Here is a 19823-nt window from a genome sequence, read left to right as displayed (position 1 = left end):
GACTTCTCATAAGCGTGAGTACTTAACACAGAATGTTGTTAAAGGTAGAGACTTAAAGGTAGCCAGGGAAGAGGTTCTGACAGTGTTTAAGATATGTCAGAATTAAAGGGCACTGTTCCCTGTAGGAATACTGTAATTTGCTTTGCAAGATAGTAAGAAATATAATTTAAGAGCTGTAAATTTGAATTCCAGTGCCCAAACCCTTAGTTAAACACATGCAATGCAGAGCCATCATTGCATGCAAAGAGACTACTACAGCACTAAGAAAAAAAACAACCACAAAACAAAACCAAAACAAAAAAAAAATACCAGTAAGCCAGGTGGTAATTGTGCCACACACCTTGCAGAAACACCTAGATTCCAAACATAAGACTGCAGAGGATTCAGTATCATCACAAGCAGAAAGCGAGGAAGGATGAAGGCTTAGTCATGAGTAAGTGCCCCTCAGAAGTAGGAGGGTCAATCTCATGCTTCACAAAACTCTGATGACTACTTGGAGATGCTTTTTGAGACAGCAGATCTTGACATGAAAAACAAAGTAAAGAAAACAAAATAGAATACACCAGCAAGTAATCCTAAATTGTTGTTAGAAGAGGTAATTGTTAAAGAGATCCGTAGATATCTTTATGTAACATTTCACACCCAAACCAATTACCTGCAAACATGCTGCCTTCAGCTGGAAAATAGCAAACCTGGAAAAGCAGCAGTTTTGTGAAACCACCCCTTGAACTTTTATAAATGTTTTCGTAGGAAGGAAAATAGAGGATTTTCCAGTACAGCGAGGATTGCTGTTCCCATAGCTTCCCAATATGAGCAACCTAATACACCGTGCATTATCCTTTAAGAACTTTTAGCATAACTATTTGTAGCATTTATGTAGCATGCAAAAATTATCAGGAAGACACTACAGACAATGAAGTTAAATGCAATTATGATTTACCCACCTAAAGATTAAAGGCAAGATACAACTTTGACTGCTCTTCGCTGAATGGTATATAACTTACTTAGATGAGAGGGCCCCAGTTTTATCTTTTAAATGTTAAAACCATCAAGTGGCACCTCAATCTCTTGTAATCAAAAGGGGTGTTTTGCTTTTCAGCTACCTTAATCACTTCAGTGAGATCAAGAAGACTGAAAGTCTGTTAGATACTACTTTCATAAAGCTCAGTGGAGAAAGCTTTGTAAAGGCTCACTTTGATATTCTGCGCTCAGTAACAACAAAAGTTTTGGCTCTAGATTGACAAGATCAGAACTCGATATATGCCATGAGCTCTGTTAAGCCTCACCACACCTAGAGCCCTGCAACTAAAGTAAGATAGCAGTAAAAAACCCCCAAAACAGCCAGCCAACCAACGAAAACCAGTCCACAAAGTAAGCTTTAACCACAGATGTTTGAACAACACAGAGAAAAATATTAAAGACCAACAATGAATAAAAGAAAAAGGTATTTTAGCTTTGTCTACCCAGGCAATTTAAACTACTAACTCAAGGCTAAAACAATGCAATTATTTCCTCAGAAAAAGCTACCTGGGCAACCTGTTCCCACTTCACTGTTTTCATCTCCCTGTCCCTGCAAGGGGCCACACACTAAGATTTCCTCCTTCTCAGATTATTTCATCTGTTTCCCAGTGCAGTTCAGCAGTAATCTCCAGACTGGATGACAAATATCCACCAACTAATCATCACCACTAGGGCTACAGTATTTTTAAAAAAAAGCCCAAAACCAAACCAATCCCAGACTGGAAAATTATTAGTGAAAGCCATCAAGCCAAAAATAAACACATAGTATTTTCATAAGAAAAGTAAGATATCCCTCTGTTTTACCAAACAGTTCTGTAACACTTACCTTCAAATCCTACATCATTCTAAAGTGTTCAATTCTGCAAGATCAGGCTACTGATGAGCTGTTGTCTCTACTGCCACTCTTCTCTCACAGTGAGACAGCTCCACAACTGGTATAAATCAATCTCATCATTAAATTTATTCCTGCCAGCTGAGGAAGGGGCCTCTTTTTTCTCTGTAGCTTGGAGTACACTTCATCTACTGTGCCATTTGTCATCTCTTATGCAGCAGCCTTAGCCCAGAAATGGTTATGTTTCTGATAGACAGCCACTCTCCTTACTTTAAATGGCACCTGACAACACATTTGCCTGTCGAACTCTTGACAGTAAAAGTAATTTAAAGATCTGTGATGATATATATTATAGTTATTGAAATCAGATGCAAGTCTTGAATGTGACAAGTAGGGGTTTATTACTTCAGACTGAGAGTATTCTTACACTTATTTCTCTCCATAGATGGACTGGAGATAATTCACAACTGTGAATCAAAACACTTGGCCACTTTAACAGCAATCTTTCATTCTCATTCATAAAGTGTGCACAAACTCTCCACTCATTTAGAACCCAGAACCCTTATAGACAGCTGACTACCCCAAAGTCTGAAAATTCCTGAACCATTCCTTTCCCCATCACCTCTCTTTGTGGTTTGATGGTCATATGAATCCTGTTGCATAAACAACACGTTTAAAAAGGGCAATTCCTGGTTTAAGATCAGTACCTTCTGATACTCATCCTATTAAATATACTACTGGCATTGCCATGAGATGGGAACACAGTGAGCTGTTTCCTGCACCAGGAACCTGGAAGGCTTTTTCTCTCAGATGTTAAAATGCAGCTGTCTAAGTAAGTATTCTGTACAAAGTGAGACTTACAGTGTAACTTTATACTGCACATGAATAACAACATTATAAAGAATTCGTGCACAAATGGGGCTTTTCTACATTTTGATCATCCTTCTGAAATTCAGACTTATAACCTTTGCACACACTTTTTGGCAAATTAAGAAAACTTTCTGTGCACCTGTAAGTTGATTTCAGCTCACCAGAATAACAATTACAGCTGACAGTTATGTAGCTGGAATGGCTAAGGTCCTAGACAAAATGTTTTCTTGCTTGCTGTTTGAGATTTAAAAATTATTTTGACTTTTATATGTGCATTTTACTATAAACTTAAGCTACTGAGGCTGCGGACAAAAATAAAAACAAACTTTCTCACAGTAATCAAAGTATTTCATTGAAATAAAAGTGCCTTTCTATTCTATAACACATTATCTCAACAATCTTACAGTCATTAGCAAATATTCTTTAAATAGTTCTTAACTCCTTTCAGTCTCATCTCTGCACTTTCTAACTCTTAAATGAATTTGTTAGTTGTCAGAAATGTATGAGTACTATTGATAAGAACCAAAGTTGCAGCCTGGCAAAATTGAACAACTGCTCCCTTTTAGTGCCTTTTTTTTTTTTTTTTTGCCAAGAACGAATAACTTTTTTAGAACTTTCACCACCGAGATCTTGATATTTTACCATGATGCCATCCCACATGAAAGTGAGTAGTTTTAATTAAGCCAAAATGGCTTTATTCCTTTTGAATGAAAGAACTATTTTTCTGTGCTAGTAACCACACAAGTATGTTTCCTTTGAATAACTGGAGCAGGTGTAGGCTGGAAGATAAAATCTCCCATGGCCATATATTTCAGCAAATACTTGTGTCCACCCAGCTCTGGAAGCTACTGGTTCTGTTACTGTTTGAAAATATGGAAATTGTCCACTAAATACAAAAAATACAGTTAGACTCAATGATCTTCAGGGTCCTTTCCAACCTAAATATTTCTATTATTCTATGAAACTGTGATTCTTTCTCTGAACTTGGAAATTATATCCGAAGAATGTGCTGTGTGAGGGTGCAGGGATAATTTGGCTGCACAAGTGAACTGTTAATATTAGGTATTTGCGTTTTTCTGAATGGGTAAAACCACTTGAGTTACCTTAGGCTTCTTTCAGATGCTGGAGCACAAGGTGAGAAAGGATTGAAGAAGTGCAAAAAGTTTGAAAAAGTTTTTAAAAAGCACAGAAATTATATAGAACGAGCCACAGAGATTTTTTTCAGGCATTTAAACTGACAAAAAGGGTTGAGAAAAGAGTACATTTAAAAAGAAATCTAATTAAAACTTATTTTATGAATATTCCCCCTCTTCAGGACTGCAGACTGTGTCTATAACTGCTGTGCTGAAGTACTGTAGTTACACACAGTGTCAAGCAAAGAGCTTGAACATGTCTTTATGAATATTCACAGAGCAGAAAAAGAGTTGTATGATCAAAGGCAGTTGGATAATGCAAATATAAACCAAATGCTGGAATTTAATCTGAATTCTGGCATTTTCTGAGAGTGCTCATCAACAATTACATTTGTAGCATTTTGAGTATCTGAACATGAAATCAAATTCAATGTACTTGGCAGCTTCATTGTGCTCTTTAGTAATTCATAGTTTTGCTACAAATGCTAACCTTCTGAAAAAGGTGTAACTCAGCTGCAAGGCACTGACATTTGGATTTAAAATACCATACCTGTAAGAATACAACATATTTTCCAAGAGCTCAACAAATAATCAGGAACACACTGCTAGGCTGGTGCTGTGTGTATACATATAAGGGATTTGGGCTCTTGGGCTCTACTTGTCTTCAAGATCAAAACTCTCAAGTGACTACCTATAACATTTCACTCTAAGGAAATGGTAGAATTAAGGGTCACGTCAGGCAAAGCTGGGCTCAGACTGGCTAAACTGGAGAGGTTAAGGAGGTGTTTTTTGCTAAGTAGAACCAAAGGCGTTTTAACAAGCTATTGCTTAAAGCAGCTTTAACACTTCTCTGCTGAATCTCAGTTGAAAATAATACCAAAAAAACCCAAATATAGTATGAAAGCTGCTGATAAAAGCAGACAGATGAACATGCCACATCTGATACCACATCTTAAAATTTCATGCTGATGTATTAATACTTTATTTATATTTTTCTAACTCCTGCTAAACTGGAGAGATTTAATCCTAACACTTACATGTTTGGAAACATACATATTCAGATCTTCTCTAACCAACTAATGAGAAGCTGCTTTCTGCTGCTTTTTATTCCAGAGCCTCATTTTGTCCTACTGAGTTTATAGCTTATGACTTTTCTCTAGAGAAAGTAGCAATTATCCAAGTACTGAGTAAATGTTTCTGGTATATGAGAGAGACATATATGCTGCCGTGCATGCTTCACAAGTACTATAAATTAGTTTTTCCAGCTCTATCACAAAAGAATTAATTCCTTTTGGTAATTAATTACTCAACTATTGAGCAGGTTCTACTTGGCAGACTACTTACCATCAGAATCTGCTTTTTAAAACATTTAGTTCTCTATATAAGTGACGGAGAATGCTGTGTGTAATCTTAAGCCTGATGTATTGTTTGGTAATACCTTATTCTTGCTTAGTGAGTAATATCACTTAAATGCAAACCAGGACTTTTTATAAGAGCACGGAGACTCAGAATTTCTAAGGTGGTTTCAGTATGCTATTGTGTAACTGCATTCTTCAAGGTCACATGTCAGTGAGATTGATCTGACTGTAAGCATTCAGTTCCCTAAGAAACACTCTTTATTGCATATTTTCTCTGTGTCTGAGAACCCTTTTCCTGGCTGCTTTGGATTTATGTATTCCTAGATACATTCTTGGCTCTTGGGACATTTTCTGTTTCATTGAGGACCCCAGGCCCATAGAAGAGATATGATGTAAATAAATGTCGTTACACGTTGAGTGGTCCAAAGGCAAATTTTACCCTAATGAGCTTAATTTCCCTGGGCTCCCCTTACTGGCTCCTGCAGCGGAAACTCTCTGCTGAGAAGCTTTGGATAGTGAGGCTAAAATCAGCCTTTACAGAAACACCACCCTTATTTAGTTACTACCTTAATTGACTTATACATCTGGTCTCTTGGACTCCAAACAAAATGTTAAATCATTTGAGTCTTCTGTAACCAAGAGAAAACACATTTTTCTCCACTGTGAAAAAGTTGCTGTAGTTTTGCAAAGCTGTTTAAGTCCTGAAATTATAACTTAAATTTTTATTTTCTTGCTTATCTGTTCCTCATGAGTTGCTATCATAGTGAGAAGAACTAGGTACTGAAAAGCATTCTTGCACAGTAGGAGACAACATGCTGCTGTACATACACACAATTACGTAGAACTATCACCAGAAACTGTGTTAAAGAAGTTTTATCAATAAAGAAGTGCTTGAGCTAATCCAGAGTTACATTTGCTTTCTACCTCTGCTGCAATGTCCTCAAAAGCCCACATATGCCCAGATATTTATGGATTGCCCCTATTTCCCTAGCTGCTCATAACATATGGCAACGCTGTCAGTAATCGTCATAAAATACATCGAGAGCCAAGAACGCGTACAAGGGATACCCATATATAGACTTTGCACTCTACACTGACATATCAATTCATCATTTTTTTTAGCAACACCATGTTCTCATGAGCAAGAATCTCATGACAAGAATCTGTAAGGCTACTAATTTTCTGTGTGGCTTTTGCAAATTCTCACACATGTTTTGTCTATCATTGAATTAATCCATGAAGTAAAGACAACAAACACAGACCTATTTATAGCACCTGGCATGGACATGAAGAAAATGGATCAATTAATGTCTTTAGACACTACAGTTCCTGTGAGGTTGCTATATTATATTTCCTGGGCTGGAGCTACTTCAGAAACAAAATGCTTTTGATAAAATACTATCGCAAAAGGAGGCTGAATCCCAGGATGAACTAACTCTTCAAATTGCCCTTCAAGGAAGTACTGTTAGGTGACCATTGATGATTCCCATAGTTAAATTAAGTAGTGACAATGAGTTAGAAAAGGAAAATTGGTTCATTCTGATGGAACACATTTTCACAGAGCAGAAGGTGCTGCAGCTGCAGAAAGAAAGAGGGAAAACTTCTCAAAGAATATGTCAGGAAACAAATCAGTTGCTTTTGCTGTTTTCTAGATACAGGATGAATCCCTCAAAAGTAAATATGGTATAGACCAAGACGTCTACAGCAGCAGAATGATAGACAATACTTTACACAATATGATGATATATTGAACATACATCAAAATTCACAGATCTAACCTTACCTGACTCCCAGTTCGAGACTTTAATATTTAATATTTTAAGAGGTGTGAACTTTCTAATCTGAGTGGGATATAATGCATGTCAAAGATTTGCTTTGGCACCTGCCTCATCATTTTCATATTTCTCTAACAGTTCATATGAAAAGGGTTTCTGAAATACAGCAGACACTCCTGGGAGACAATCTGACAAACAGGCTCAAGTCTGCATCCCCCAGCACAATAGCATCATTGCTTCTCAGTCTACAATTTCCACATTATCTGGGAGGTGCTTATGTACACAGACTATCAGATGTCCAATTAAAGCTTAAAGGTGCTGCATATAAAATGCAAACTAAAATGTTTACAGTCATTAAAAAGAAGACATTAATGTCGTAGTGTTATATGAAACTAAGCAGGCTTTGCTAAAAAAAACAAACGCTGCTATTCAGGGCCATGTGATTTTTAAATCAAATATTGGATATAAACCCATCAGAAGCTGGCATGTAAAACTGTTATATTCCCAGTGATCTCAAGAAAAAAGAAAACCTAAGTCAGTGAGAGTTTATTTTCAATGAAACAAGTAGTAAATTCTTATGTTGCTGAACACACACACAAATGGAAAAAAAAAATCTTTATTGGTACCTGAACATTAACAAATCACACCAACATATGTTAAAACAACCAGAAATTGATTGTGAGAAAAATATTGTCTTTGGATATTGTTGGAAAGGGACAACTGGTGTGAAGAAAGAAAAAAAGTATATTTGTAAAATGTTATTGAAAGAACTAAAAAGAGCAAAAAGAATAGGAATATATATTTATTAGTTTCTTTGGTTTTGAGGTTTGTTTTTTTTTAAGGAAGACATACACAGACACTCTATATCGGACAGAGTAAGTTAAAAACTCATTTTAAGGACTATCTTAAACAAGCAGCATAAAATTAACATCTTATTACAATGTCCTGTAACCTACTCTGTTTTTATTCCTAATGTTATGTGTTGGTTTCTCTTTACACAAAACAGTAGTCTTTCTCCATTAACGAGACACAGGCCCCATCTGTTTCTCATTAAATACCCTACTTTTTCTGTAGTGGGCTGTGTTTCTGTTGCTGAAATCTCTCTGAGAAAAAAGGGTTCCATAACTAAGGATTTAGGTAAATTCTCAAAGCCTCCTCAGCTCTAATTCACACAGAAAAAGAAGGGTCAGCAGTTAGGAGACGATTCCTTCTCACTGGCTCTAAAGAATCCCCACATCACCTCAACCTGCACCAGCCAAACGTACCCCAAGTAGCCCCAAAACATGAAGGGACTTCTCTGCCCTGTAGGAGAGTCAAGATTTGTTTTGGGAGAGTAGGGACAAAGGCAAGATAGAGAGGGAAGCCTCCACAAGCTAGCTCCTTTCAGCAAAGTTAGGGAGAAATTGCAAATAAAAATGGAGGGAAGAAAAGCAGGTCCGTTTTCTGGACTGCAATATGTCAGAGGAAGCATTCCGCAGGGGTAACTTCCCAGTTTGACAATTCAGCCCATTGGGCAGGCTGAAACTTAAAAAACCCTTGATAAAAGGCAGTATAATTGACAGTGGCAAACTGATTGATTCTGAACACATGTAAAAGAATAGCAAATAAATGTATCTGTAACAGCTACAGTTTTCAGCTCAAGTCATCACAGGCAGATGTTTCACACTAAGATTTACTAGACAGCATACCCAGGATCTAATTTGTGTATTTCAAGTATTTTTCACACTTATTACTCAAATATAGACTTTTAGTATGTTGTGACTGCTCAGTGCCTATCTCCACTCAAGTATGTGGTTTTGTTTTTATTTTATATGATACTCAGTCTTGAGTAAAAAAGACACTGACTCACCAAAGACTCTTCAGGGCAAAAGCCATGTTACAAAAGATAAAAAGCATTTTGCCTTAGTCAGTTTGCATCACAGAAATGACATACAATGTACCAAGTAACACTGGTGATGGCAAATAAATGATCTCATGTGCTCTTTATTATCTAAGAAGCAATCCATATTTTTAGAAATATATTGCTTGTAAACATAGACAATACACGTCTGGAGACTGCATATGTATTGTAAAATCCATGTTCATTCATATCTGTATATAGAGTTTCTTTAGATAGCATGCAACTAGCATGAAACTGAACTAACATACTGTTATGATCCAGTTTTAAAGTTCTTAGAAATGCCTCTGCCTGAATTAAGGTGCAAACGAGACCATATGCCAGTGACAATAGTATGGGTTTTATTTGATGGCAAATATTAGAGAAAGAAAGAAGTAGAAAATAGTTGGCAGGGGACAGAAAGAGTGACAGGGACAGAATAAGGAAAATATCACCACTCTGTGGATCCCAATGATATTCGTTGATCCTCTCCAGCTGGTGTGCTTGGTGGTGAAGGTCCCCCCAGAAAGCACAGAATCGGATGGGTTTATATGCTTAGGCTGGGTGGGCATGTCTGGCCATGTCCCCCTGGGGTGGGGGGTCAGTCTCTCACAGCAGACTCTGGATCTGTTGCATCACGTGCAGTCCTGTGGGGCCAAGCCTCTCTCATGTGGAAGTCCTGTGGATGTGGCCTGTGGGGTTGTGAGTTCCACAGCTGGGCCAGTTTGTGTAACGGAGGATGGGTGTTTATTGCCTCTCACCAGAGGTAGCACCACGCACCCAAAACCTCCTCCTCCCCCCTCGGTTCAGGGAGAGTCTGTGTAAACCTGGCTTCTGTGAGCTGTGCTCTCCCCTCATCCCAAACTCAGCCTGGGATAGTTGCAGCTGGTGGCTTTGGCCTTTTGTGGATGCACACCTTTCCCTCAGCCTGAGATGACTGAACAATGCATTTCCCTTTATCTCATCAGCAGTGTGACTTTCAGTCCAAAGTCCCCCTCTTCAGGGAAGCTTCTTTGGTTGTAGCTTCTTTATAAGGAGAAAAACTTCAAATCAATGTTTGAGGCATGAACTATTTTCAGTGTCTGACACATACTGCAGGTTTTGGTTCCTATTTGGATGGCAAACTTTTAAATATAGTGAGAACAGTTGAAATACTTGTCATTTATTACTCACAAGAATGCAAATATGGGTAATTATACAAAGAACAGCCATTCCTTAATTGTTTGTGGAGGACCCCAGTTTAAATGGGTGTTTGCAGAAAACCAAGCAAGTCACATCACTGGTGGGGCCACTGAACAAGTATTTAGAAAATAAACTTAAGGTCATAAACCCTTCTTCAGTATTTGTGCCAAGTTGTTTGCCTTGAGCTTGCTCTCCTCTAGTTTTGGAATAGTGAAAGAAAGAAATGCAACATTATCAACCACCTCCACTTTTGGAAGAGTCTGATTTGGTGATTTTTTAGTCTAACACAAAAATCCAAAGATTGCCCAGGAAAGACAAAGTACATATTACCCTGGAGATACTCTATATAGAGAAAGCTTTGTGTTTATTATTTTGTTTCACTATTTTTCCTATGTGCATCCTTTTACAATGCAGAAATACCTCATGGCTGACACTGAGTTCTGTTTCTAAAAAAAATGCATACACATTATCTAGACTTGACTGTGGTATCTTCATTAATCCCTCACATAAAAATAAATAGTTCTATGAGTATTCTTATATTGCCATACAGAATTCTTTTCTTTCATCTGTTACAGCAGAGACACATTTATAACATCAGTAGTCCAGCATCATGTCATCATAAAGCAATAATTTCACTGGAGGGCAGACCTGAAGCAAGACATGATGAATCAGGCAACTGTTCATTTTTAAGAATGTCAAAGTGGCACATCAGAAGGATATTTGTTACCTATAAAAATAAAAAGAATTAGCAGCTAAATCTATACTTGTTTTCTGGAAGAACATGCTTATATAAATGATATAAGCAAAAAGGAAGGACTTTTTGTCAAGAAGATGCCAATGTATTCTGATGCCTGCCTCACTCTTGAAGCTTTCAGACAGGTATTGGCAACCATCATCATCTACAGAATCCATGTAAACAAAATAACTCCCCATAGACCCACTCATGGTCAAGTCATGACATGGGAATCAAGACTTTTGTAAAAAAATACCCCAAAATTATAAGGAAATAATTGTATTTTGGATAAACTTCTCTCTCAGCCAAAACAAGTAAACCTAACCTCCCACCGTGTTCTAACTTGATTTTTTCAGTGGCAGCCAAATATTCCAATATCTCAACCTCTAACCAAAAGTTTCCATCTTGCTGGAATTCTACAGGTACTTTGGAGAACCCCATAAAGTAACCCTGATGTTACAGTCAAGACCCCAGTTCTTCAAGGGGCAGGAAGTAGCATTCCAAGGATAGACTAGAACTTTCATCACAGCAGTACCAGGTTGCTTGTTTTCATGGGAATGCTGGCTGACCCAGGGCTCTCTGCCACATGGGTTGGCAACACTCACAAAAGGTACTGGAAGAGATGCAATAGATTAGAAAAGCTTGAAAAAGCTTAAAAAAATCTCAGCTGGGGAACCAGAAAATGGTGTGGTAGAGAAGCGGTCACAAAGGAAAGGCAGAAGGGAAATTAATGCATGAGGTGAAGGGATAAAGATACTCCCAGGTACATGCCCAGACAATACAGCATTGCTCTAGTTCCAGTTGCTATTCCCTTGGTGGGTATGGAGCAATTAAGAGGCTCCTTTCCTTTTGCTTGATGTGGGAAAGTAGGCTAACAGTGAGATTCCAGATTCACATGAAGACAGGACACGCCATCAAAAGGAAAGCATCCCTTGAAGAAAAAAAGGAAATAGATAAAGTGCCATGATTCTGAAACACTTGGCCCCTACTCATAAGCAATGCACCTGTGACTCCCATTGCAGGCCACTTCCTGGGCTTTCATCAGCAGTGGGACACAAAAGGTGTCCCAGTTACAGCTCTCGGCCCTGGAGGTGAGCAGTGACTGTTTCGATCCAGCGTGAGTTGGGAAAGAGCCTGAAAATGGAGGTGCTGAGTGCAAGTACAAGGCTTTAAGATTACCCTAAGAGGAAAAAGAGGGAGCTTCTCTTTTCTGTTTCTTAAGACTTCTTAATCATGGCTTTAGATATTTGGAGTTAATAATAGTGCTCTTGGCAGGAAAGCCAAGAATTGGAGCACCATAATCTGCTTATCTAGGTACTGGGTGGTCCTCAAGTTCCTCTCTGAATACTTGCACCTCATGATTCCATATATCTCCAAGCAAAGAGCCAGAGAGAGATGAATTATCGGTGAACCTGACTATCTAAGTTAAGACTAAAGAAAGGAATGCAGTCTGGAGGATTTTAGTAGAGTTCATGTAGAGAATTGTGTTAACTCTTACATTGTCCTTAGATCACAGCTAAAATAAAGTGTTAAGAATAAAAAAGGATAAAGTTACTCTTGTAGGTGGTAGGAAATACATATAAAATTTTATGAGTCAACTACAAAGTGATTTAAAGTAAATTATCAGCAAATATGTCTAAAGGAGAACATACACAGGCTGGCTTTCAAAAATGGTACAGAAAGGTCCACAAAGGAAAATGGGCAATTATCTCTCAACATAACTAAATCATAAAAAGAACACCTTTTTTGCTGTTATTCAGAAATAAGAAACGAAAAATAAAGTTTCTAAAAATTTATAATCAAATAACTTTGCACAAAAATAGACTAAAGAGGAGAAATTATGTTTTCTTCTCTTCAAGTAAGAACTTCAAAATCATTCAAGGGACCTCTTGAAATTGTGAAGTGTCTTACAGAGATATAATCTCAGAGCAGCTTCACTGCCTATCTGTCATATGCTACACTGCACACTGAAATTCAATTCAATCCCAGTCAAATTTATTAAAGGTCAAAAGTTCTGGGGCACTAAATATTCCAAATTTTAATTACTCCAAAATCTTTATGCTTTTATGAATCAATGTCATCCACTTCGGTTTTAACTATAAAATCTCACTGAAGCAATTTTAAAATAAAATAGTTCATTTTGTCCTTATAACTTAGATAAATTAAAGTTCCAAATAAATTTATTTCTTTACATAAGAGGTCATTTCCCAGATGCTACAGACAGTATGATGGAAGTGGGACACTCAGGTTAATACCACCGACTAAGCAGTTTGCATGAGAAACTGCAAATTAGTTAAATGTTAACTGCAGAAATAGTTTGTTTTATGCTCTTCCAGATTCTCTTCTTTTCTCCTTCTTATCTTTCTTTTCCCTTTTCTTTACTTTCCTTTGGCCTTCAGCTATTTAACTGTCACCTATTTGTTTGCTTCCAATTCTCTCTTCTTTTTCTCCTGTTAAAAATATCTATTCTTCTTTTCTTAATGTCTATTTTCACCTTTCCTTTAAGTTTCTTATCAGCCACATCTACTTAAGGAGAAGAAAGGGTTCCAGTATCTAAGGGCAACTATCTTTTTTGTTCATAGTTCTTTTTAGATACTGAGTTACTTGACATTAAAATGACTGTGATAAAACACTTTCCCCTGTTGTGTGAAGCAAGATTTCTTGTAAGAAATACAACTACCTGAAAGGAAAAAAAAAAGGACTTTGAAAGTGGCCTCAAGGTTAGGAAAGGCTGGTTAAACCTTCCTGGTTACACTTTGACACCAAATATCACTAAATGGTTTTGATTTGCTGTTCTGTTTAAAGCTTCCAAAGAAGCCTCTAGTGCAAAATGATAATATTAGTATGCAAACACGCAGTTAAATTATTTGGTACATGATAGGGTTAAATACTGTAATAAAGAGCAAATTTGAACATCAAAGACCACTCTAGCTGTCCAAGAAGAACAAATGTTTTACTCTCTTCTGTAAGATAAGGAACTTGATGGTTTCCTTAAAAGAACACCTATTTTTAGCACTATATCTTACAATTTTTTTCATCAAATCAAGATAATTTATCTTGGCAGAGAAATTAATCTCCTGTTGGTGATGTGCTTCCAGCAGGTATTTGTCTGGGAATCCCAGCGGTCACTGGCACGTGGAGAGATGGGCACACAGGCAGTGATGTCCCTGGGCAGTGTCACCTGAGACCTCCTAATCTGTTTCAGTACTGGCTTGACCCTTTTCTTTACAAGCACATTTTTACTTGAGGCAGCAACGTTACTGTTAAATCTGCTTTTTGTTTTAAAGGATCCAAACAGGTAAAGCCACATGTTGGAATCCTTTTCTGCTTTACCAAAACTTTTTGAAAGATATATTTATTTGACAGTTAAGTATAAACCATGGAATAACTTGCAATATTTAATCCAAATACACTTCAACTTGTCTAAATCACACTGAGTCTGAGGAAACTTGGAAAGAAACAGCTAGATTTTGCTTTATGACAATTTTAGGACCGTGTTGCTTTTTCCATAGAGAACAGGTAGAAATTATGAATACCAAATACCATAAGAAATTCACAACCTATCAACCAATCAATGAACAGCAGTATGACACATTTAGCAAAAAAAAAAGTTAAGAATTTCAGCATATTCTGTCTACCTGGGAAACACAGGACTGAGACTCACTGAGTAATGACTGATATGCTGCTGACAGGCTTTTAGCACCAACACTGAACATAGCTGAAGCTTTTAACAGGGTAAAGTAGATCTTTATGTGCCCACACGTACATATGTATGCATCTATATATATCTATTTCAACAGACAAAGAATCAGCAAGAACAGGTTTCATTCTTCTTTACCAGTGATATATTCGTGGCATTCCTAATAATAATAATGGTTAAACAATGACAACAGTATTTGTTATTTCTAGTGCCAACTACAGTAAATAAGCCAATTATGCTGATCCTAAGTTCTTTGCCTGAAATGCAAAATGAATTGAACAATAGAAAGAATAGTTCTAATGCCTTGTATAATCTAAAAATGTCATAACTCTGTTTCTACCAGAAATATGAAAGACACATATCTGCTGCAGCTGTTCACTCTGTGACAACTTTAAAGTCTGACCCTTACATATGACATCCAAAACCTGCCCAGAAATTTATGATTTTCTTCCCTATAAAATGAAAAAGAATTTATTCACAGATTAAGAAATTTTGATTCAGTTTTCCTAAAAAGGAAGATTACACATAGTACAGGCAAAAATATACAAAGTTATAAATGTCAGAAAATATGCTTGTACAGTCTTCAGTGTAAACATTATATGCAGTATATAGCAGTTAATAATAACCAAGGTATTGCTCTGTAATTCCGTTTTCTGAGAGATAGTAGGACAGTCTTAATACATTGCCATTTTGGTATCAAACAATGAAATTTCTTTGTATAATTTCCAATGATCATAGGCATGTAAATCATAAAGGCATTCAAACAATAATTGTTGGATTTCTTAAACATGAAGTGAATACAAAAAAAGTAACAACATGTCAGAAGACATGTTAATGCACTGAATAAGCAATTAAGCAGTGTTATCTTTTATATATTCAAATAGTTTAATATTGCCTCCAAGATATGTGCTGTTCCCCCTTGTCCCCAACCCTACCCAAACACTGTTAGAATGGAAAGTACAGATTCATATGGGAATAAATCCCCTTATTTTCCTTCTACACTATTTTTTGTTGCAGTTCTACTTGTCAGAAATCATAATTTCTTTCCATTCTTGTGACTTCACTCATTTGAGCGGCAATGGAGCAGAACCAGGCTACAGATTTCTCAGTCCCAAGATCCCCTATGGAAAAGTAAAGAACAAAACTTCATCTGATGAGGTGTAAGCTCAGATAAAGCAAATGCCAGCCAAAAAAATGAAGTTTTGTTGTAGTCCTTGCTGGACCTTGAGAAGAATGACTAAAATTGGATCATGACAGTTTTTCTAGAAAACTTCTTATGCCCCTTAATACACCATGATCTTTTTTGGAGAAGCATCACAGAGAACCTAAAGAACTGCAAAGTTATTCTGTCTTCTAAAAGACCGCTTGGAGCAAAAATATTTCAAAATCTCTCTATATTGTAAATACAGAATGCTTTTAAAACATTGCTAAACTGCTGCATCTGAATGCTTTAGTGAAAATTTGTTGAATTTTTGCAGAAACCAGCAATATCCCCTTTCATTTAATGTCATACTTTTTTTGGTTTTGATTATGGAATTTAAGTGCAACCCAATTAAATAGAAACAATCACAAGCCTTTTCAGAATATTTTTCCATTAGAATTTTAACTATGATGTGCAAAAATGAACCAGCAAGAGAACATCTTCAAGTACTTTGTCAGCCAAGAGGCAAATATGCAGCATTAATAGCAATCAACAAGTAATCCATCAACTATGATTACACAACATTTTCTCTCTCAGAAATGGGCTCTCTACTTCTCAGAGTATCCAGCTCTGCATGATATCTGCACCCCACTACTAGAGAAATTTTGACATCATGAATAGTAAAGACAAATAGTGTACAATGAGTGGCATTCCTGTAAAATCTCTCTTGTTCTTAGTGAGACTGCTGCTAGAATTTAAATAAAAGAAACACTAAAGTCTACTCTAAACATCTTAATCAAGGAGAGCTGATTCAGGTTAATAACTTTTAACATGTTCAACAACTGATCTCTCTAAGGACTTAAGTAACACAATATCAAGGCACTATAACAACTAATTTGCAACCTATTTTTCTTTTAACCAAATATTAGCAAGGTGCTAATGTGCTGGCTTGAGAGCACCCTGTTCTGAGAGAAGAAAGCAAGTAATTTGAATCAATAAGGTCTAATAGCTAATACAGGTGACTGATTAGTTACAAAACAATTTCCAAACAGGGGGTGGTCTTAAATTTCTGAATGTTTCCATAATTTACCTATCATGGCTAAATGTTATCCCAAGCTGATTAACTTTATTAATGCTTTTGTGAGACATTAATATCTATATCACCATCTATTTCAATTCTTCATAGAGAAAACATCAGAACGACTGCTCAGAATCGGAAATTTTCAAATATTTGAAAGCCAATTGATCAAAACTGAATATGCAGTATTTTTACCCTGGGAACTGGCTTTTTTCATAAAAGATACAGACCTCACACAGATAATTTTAGATGACCTTTTTACTGAGCCAGAAACATACTGTTGAAAAATTTCAATCAACATATTTCAGTTGTGCCTCAGTTTCCACGACCGTTAAATTAAAGTGCTCTTTTATTCATAATTAGTTCATATGTTCAAATATTTATAAACTGTAGGCTGCTTTTTTTGTGTGTCACTTATGCACACATTCATGCCCTGGTAGTTTGGGCAGTGTGTGCTTTAGATGTAAAGTACCTGTAACTGGACAAAGCAGTTCTCAGTTCCACTGAGTCCATCATGTCTTTCCTTAATGCTACTGATAAGGGGACTGAGAGAAGCAGCAGATTTATTGATATGTATGTTTGTACTTTAGGAAAAAAATATTGCTCAAGCTGCAGATCAGCTTCCAGATAACAGGACTGACAAAATAATACTTATTCCAAGGATACCGACAGCCACCCCTCCAAGTTCTGGTTATTTTAAGGACTTTCATCACATAGGTTTTCCAAGCAACCACATCACATTTAGCTGAATTAAACAGAAAACCTTCATTCCATTTTCAATACTCCTTCTCTTTTTTTAGTAATCTAAGTGTTTCTAAAAAAAACCCCAAACAAACCCCAAACAAAACCACAGCAAAAAATTTACAGGCATAATGATAATATTATGCTGCCCATCATGGGCATTTTTGTTTATAAATAGCTGGACAGGAATAAGGAATAATGTCAGCGAGAACTGAGTTGCCCTTTAAATAGAAATAATCATCTGGTTATTTCAGTCAAGCAGCTGTGTATGCAGTAGGAAGTCTCACTCCCAAATATTATGATGACTCATCTACTTTCCTTTTCTAATAGTAAATGCTCTTTTCTCTTTTTAAGTGCAGCATTGATAAACCCTTCACAAGCTGTAATTCTACCTTACATCCCCTTATCTAAATCTGCAGATTTTAAAGTGCAGTTATGCATTTATATCCATAAAATTATCTACTATAATCACTGGGGTTACAAGGTTCTTTCACACAAACTGCAGACCTGTGAGATTTGCTGCCTTTATCAACGCTAACATCTGAAATAGCATGCAAAATGCTAAGACTACAAATAGAAAAGGTACAGCCTGGACATCTCCCAAGTGCCTGGAAGGAGAGGAGTTAATCAGCACAGGCTGATTAATCGGAGAGCTTGCAGTGAGACACAGGACTGTACTGCAGATGTGTGGAGCACACTGAAGGTGTGGCCCGTGCTTTCCACATGCATATTTAAATACTTAAATTACATGGCCTTAAGGCTGCTATTAGAGAACAACCTCACGGAGAGGAAGAATTACACAGCGAAATGAGGCCTAACACATTTCTCCAAATAGAGAGCTGAGAAGAAGAGAAGGAAAAGCCCGGGTTACTCACGATTCTTTTCACCTCTCCACCTTGACCCCGCTTTTATTCTAGGTGCGACGTCCACGGCAGCAGTTATGTCTATTAGCCCAAGCAGCAGCAGCAGTGACAGCACAGCCATGCCAGGTAACAAAAAAAAAAAAATCACCTCTACCTGGAGTACTGCTAGAGATGAATTAGAGAAGACTTTCCTTGGTAATGAACAATTGGAGCTAACAGCACTTACTCAGCAGAGGCAGAGCGAGATGTAAAATACTATTCCTACTAGAAATGTTTATTAAAAATTTCCATTGCATTGCTTATTTCCTTTATCCAGGGAATGCAAAAGCAGAAGAGTTGTAAAGGTTTCCCCTAACTAGGAGCCTCTGGCACTCAGACGCAGGAGAAGATGCAGTGGCAGCTTTCTCTGGTCCCTCAGAAGCCACCGGCTCCTCACCTGCCTCTGCCACCTCTCAGCCCTTCCCAGTGTTTATCAACATTCCCCACAGCACCCTAGCAGGGGACACAGCCAGGCTGAAAACTGAGTTTTTTCTCCCTCACTTCCATATTTCACTGCAGTTTCACAGAGCTGATGACACGGAACATTTTAATGTTGACACTCAAATCTCATTACGTTTATCAATGGGCACAGTTTGTCAAGCTTCCCCCCCTTACCCACAGAGGGGGGCAAAGGCAAAAAATAACATATCCAAGACAAAAAATAAATGCTTAAAAAAGAAACTTTTTTTTCTAAGCTGTGCAGTAGCTCTGTCTCTTATTCAGCACAAGTATCTTCTATTTCTAGGGAAAATAACACAAACAATGCCACCTCCCACACGGGTTTCTGTCAGCAGATGCTGCAAAAATGGAGCAGTTCATCGGCGGTAAGAGAATCTCTGAGAAATTGTGTATAGAATCTGTGTTATCTAACAAACCTTCCCCCTGCAGCCCAGCAGCCTCGGGGCACCCAGCACCCAGTGCAAGCAGATTCCAGCGCTTGCAGCAGCGCTGTTGGCAGAGATTTAACCCTGGATCTGTCAGTACCAGGGAGCCAGATCACGAACTTCCCTGTGGTCATTGAAACAGTCTCAAGGAAAAGCTGGAACACAAATTATCTTCTACCCCTTTCACCACAATCATGAAATCATTCCACACAACTCGTGAAGACCCAGAAAAGCTTCATCCTGAGAGATCCTGAAAATCACTATAAGAAGACCAGAGGGCTTTCCGTTCATGGTGACAGAAGGCTTTAGTCTGCACAAAGCCTATATTTATATCCAATAAAAGTAAATGCAAAATTTCTGGTTCTTTAGCACCATAAGCATCAGACTCAGGAATACTTAAAATTGTTACTTATACAGTGAAACTTACTTTCTTCACAGAACAGCAATGAAATAGCATTCTCTAAGCTGATCTTCTGCCTCACACATTGCATGTTGTCTGTTGTGTATGGATATAACTGAGCTGCAGAATTGAGGGCTTTTTTGAATAAAGTACTGGAGTAAATTTCTAGATACAATTTCAATTACCAGGAAAGGGGAG

The 19823-nt window shown here is 37.3% G+C and overlaps 1 protein-coding gene across 1 annotated transcript in view; it reads right to left on the bottom strand.

The window, feature by feature from the left end:
• ROBO1 (roundabout guidance receptor 1) overlaps positions 1-18423 on the bottom strand; it is a gene marked incomplete at both ends in the record, with an annotated part of 493955 nt that extends 475532 nt beyond the window's left edge. The window contains one exon of the mRNA XM_082279020.1: positions 18315-18423. Within this exon, the coding sequence (XP_082135146.1) occupies positions 18315-18423 (109 nt within the window). The remainder of the gene's footprint in view (positions 1-18314) is intronic.
• Between the last annotated feature and the right edge of the window lie 1400 nt (positions 18424-19823).

Source organism: Coloeus monedula (assembly GCF_965178545.1).
Source record: "Coloeus monedula genome assembly, chromosome: 3".
Classification (NCBI taxonomy): domain Eukaryota; kingdom Metazoa; phylum Chordata; class Aves; order Passeriformes; family Corvidae; genus Coloeus; species Coloeus monedula.
The sequence above is the reverse complement of the archived record's forward strand: the minus strand, read 5'-3'. Positions and strand labels throughout refer to the sequence as shown.